Genomic DNA, 3,225 nt, shown 5'->3' on the forward strand with positions numbered 1-3,225 from the left:
ATCGGAATACAGTTCGGGAACCAGAGAGAAGATTCGTGGTCTAGTATCGAAGATCATCATCGTGGAGAAGGCGCAAGCAATCGACGATTCTTTGGAGAATCAAATCGGTAACTCTAAACTGTAGAATTCATGTTTAGGATTTACTTTCTTTAAGCATGAATTATTTGCGTTCTAGCATGCAATTATTTGTTTAACATGTGAATTGATTAATCGCATAATCGGTCAAATAGATCCGTATCTGATTTATTTGTTTTGTACAAGTCTTCCGCAGTGCAAGGGGCACCAAACCCCAGCAGAACATTGTGCAGCTTTGTTTGGTAGTGACTATACAAGATACCATCAAGGAAATCCACCATCTAACGAGTCTTGACAATCTTCCTTGGTGAGGTAGATTTTTCATTAATTTGTTGTTGTGGTGTGTTGAAGAATTAATACGCTTTTGGAGTTGCATAGATTAGTTTGTTGCTGCTGTTGTGGTGTGTTGGATGAATTATTATGTTGTGGTTGTTGGGGCTGCACAGATTAATGTGTTCTTGTTTGTTGTGGTTATTTGGCTTGTGTGTGCATTGGTTTGTATGGTGTGTGTGCAACAATGAATTCATTTACAAAAACACATCATGCATCAACTTCATTAGAAAATCCATTTACAAAAACACATTCTACATAAGCTTTAGCACTACCAAACCATTGACAAAAAACTGTTAATGCAGTATCTCATGCATTACAAAATCCATTGACAAAAACAACATTTATACCAAAACATAGATGCACCAATCTTCACAGTCAGCAACCTTTGTCTTCACATACCTATATCCCTGATAATAGTATCCAATCCTTCAATGCTATCCTCTGCTCGGCGATAAGAAATGCATTCATTGACCAACACTAGTGGAACTTGTAAGTTCTCAGGAAGTTGTCCACTTCTCCTTAATGATGCTTTCCCCATGTGTGGAATTTTGTAGCAATTTTGGCCCTTCAGCCTCATTATCTCTAGCATACAACTTTGCAATGATAGGAATACATTGTCTAGAGTCACATGGCATAAGTCATGGAAAGACTTCTCCACTGCCTTAACTAAATCATCTACAGTGTTGCATGCAGTCTGCAATTGCAATGATTGTATTGCTCTAAACCAACCCAAATCATTAACGTTAGTATCGGGTGAGTTTGGGGGTTGCTGCACTAGTTGTATATTGAAACCATTTTGAGTGGCAGCAGCCCTAAAATCTGGGTCATGATTTGCTATGTGTGGTTTTGCATTGTCTTGTTGAATAGTGATAAACTTACTTCTGCCTTCAGGCCATTTCTCCGTTATAGTTGGGATGATCTGAATCCATAAACAATGAACGCATGCATCAAAACATTTATTCCACAATTATATGAAATGCATATATGTATGTCTTTATTGCACAAATATGCAAAGATTTTCATTGTATCATCAAATAATTGATGCACTGAAATGCAACAGAGTGTGCATATATAAAATGCGTATATAGAAAGAGATATAGAATGCATACATTACCTTATTTATTATGCATTGCTTAGTGACCTCTTTGGTGATTGCTTAGTGACCTCTTTGGTGATGCTTGCAATAGGCTTAGTCTCTAAAGTACCTGCACATCTGTGTTTGCTGTGTCTTTTTGCTGGAACTTGTTCCGTGAATGGGAAAATGCCTATTTTCCCATCAAATAGAACCTCTCCATTGTCTGAAAACAGTGGTCTGGTAACAGCGCACATAAACATGATCTTCGAGATGTAATTTTTTTTTCTACAAGTGCGCTGTGGTTCATCCTCTTCCGGTGCCAAATAGTATCGTTGGGATCCTTTAGTGATGTAGAACCACTTCTCGTCTATGTAGACAGTATTGTGCATGTTCCTAAACAAGATCTTGTTTAACATTCTGTCAAGTTCTATAGCTTCTAGTGTAAGTGTCAATCTTAAAAGCTTGTTTGGGGCTGTTAAGTCAGGACGTATTGCTGAAGTATGTGACCTAATCAGCCCAGCGCCCACCCACCTCCATACTGTCGATTTACTGCATCCTAATCCAATCGCTAAACTTCTAATGTTGGATTTTTTCGAATAATGCAGACTTTTCATCAAGGTTATATCAAAGTGAATTCTTTTTGCATGTGTGGTCTTCTTCCTATTCACTAATTGTATTGCTTTACCTTTGTCTTGTTGTTGTTTTGCAGCATTCCAATATCTTGAGATAGTTTGTCTTGACATACCGAACTTTTGCTGAGCTTCCTTGATGGTGCCACGAGGGGGTTTTCCGTTCACGCACTTTTCGAGGATGAATTGGACGACCAAGTTCTTCGTTTCTGTGGAATACTCCGTGTGACCCATTCTGCAAATTCTGTAATGAAGTGAGGAATGTTGAAATGAACTTGCAGAAATGAAGTTGTGAAGATATATATTGAAGTCTGTGAAAAACTTATTGAAGTATGTGAAAAAATTGTAGGCGCCATATTTCTGAATTTTTGTTTTCTCCGTTGGCGGCAGTTTAAATTTTTGAAATGCTATGTTAAATGTATTCGCAGGTTACATACAGTAATGAATGAAATGTTTGTTTATTCTATTCAAGGAAATGTTTGTTTATTCTGTTCAATAAATAGTTTGTTTATTTGGGAATTTTGTTTTGAATTCCAGGACACGTATATAAACTGGACTGAATTAGGAGTATAAAATTAAATTAAAATATTTTTGAAATTATAAAGTGAAATTCAATTCATAAACTAATTAAAATAAAAACAAATTTAGATTTGAATTTCATATAGAAATAAAAAGTACTCCTACTACTCCACTTCAGAATAATACTCCCTCCGTCCCAATAAATATGAAACATTTGGTTTCCGGCACAGGATTTTATGCAAGTGTTGTTTTGTGAGTTAATGAAGAGAGAGTAAAGTAAGAGAGAGGAAAAAGTAGAGACAGTGATGTTTCCATTTTAGGAAACGTTTCATTTTTAGCGGGACAACCCAAAAAGGAAAACGTTGCATTTCTAATGGGACAGAGGGAATATTAAAATATTATTACTAGTCAAATCACTTCATTCACTATCCACTTAATTAGCAACCCACTTAAAACACTAATCTCTTCTTTCTTAACCTCCGTGCCCAAAAGTTGTATGGGACGGAGGGAGTACAAGTTAAAATAATACTCCATCCGTCCCATTAAATATGAAATATTTGTATTTTAATATTATATAGCGTTGTTTTGTGATTT

At 36.1% G+C, this 3,225-nt stretch overlaps 1 protein-coding gene across 1 annotated transcript; it reads right to left on the reverse strand.

Moving 5' to 3' along the window:
- Positions 1–615: 615 nt before the first annotated feature.
- Positions 616–2,346, reverse strand: LOC125220207 (uncharacterized). The gene is made up of 4 exons (XM_089061395.1): positions 1,573–2,346; positions 1,523–1,540; positions 808–1,327; positions 616–698 (listed from the first exon to the last, which is right to left on the reverse strand). The coding sequence occupies exons 1-4, from the start codon at positions 2,344–2,346 to the stop codon at positions 616–618; spliced, it is 1,395 nt and encodes a 464-aa protein (XP_088917521.1).
- Between the last annotated feature and the right edge of the window lie 879 nt (positions 2,347–3,225).

The sequence above is a fragment of the Salvia hispanica genome, chromosome 6 (assembly GCF_029641045.1).
Source record: "Salvia hispanica isolate PSC_SH4W2 chromosome 6, Shi_PSC_v1, whole genome shotgun sequence".
Taxonomy (NCBI): domain Eukaryota; kingdom Viridiplantae; phylum Streptophyta; class Magnoliopsida; order Lamiales; family Lamiaceae; genus Salvia; species Salvia hispanica.

What these genes read in the sequence shown, in the direction of transcription:
- LOC125220207 (XM_089061395.1), bottom strand. Translation starts at nt 2,346, where the DNA reads ATGGGTCACACGGAGTATTCCACAGAAACGAAGAACTTGGTCGTCCAA. An exon ending in TACTATTATCAGGGATATAG is followed by an intron (nt 699 to 807) that starts GTATGTGAAGAC and finishes CTGCATTAACAG; the next exon opens with TTTTTTGTCAATGGTTTGGT.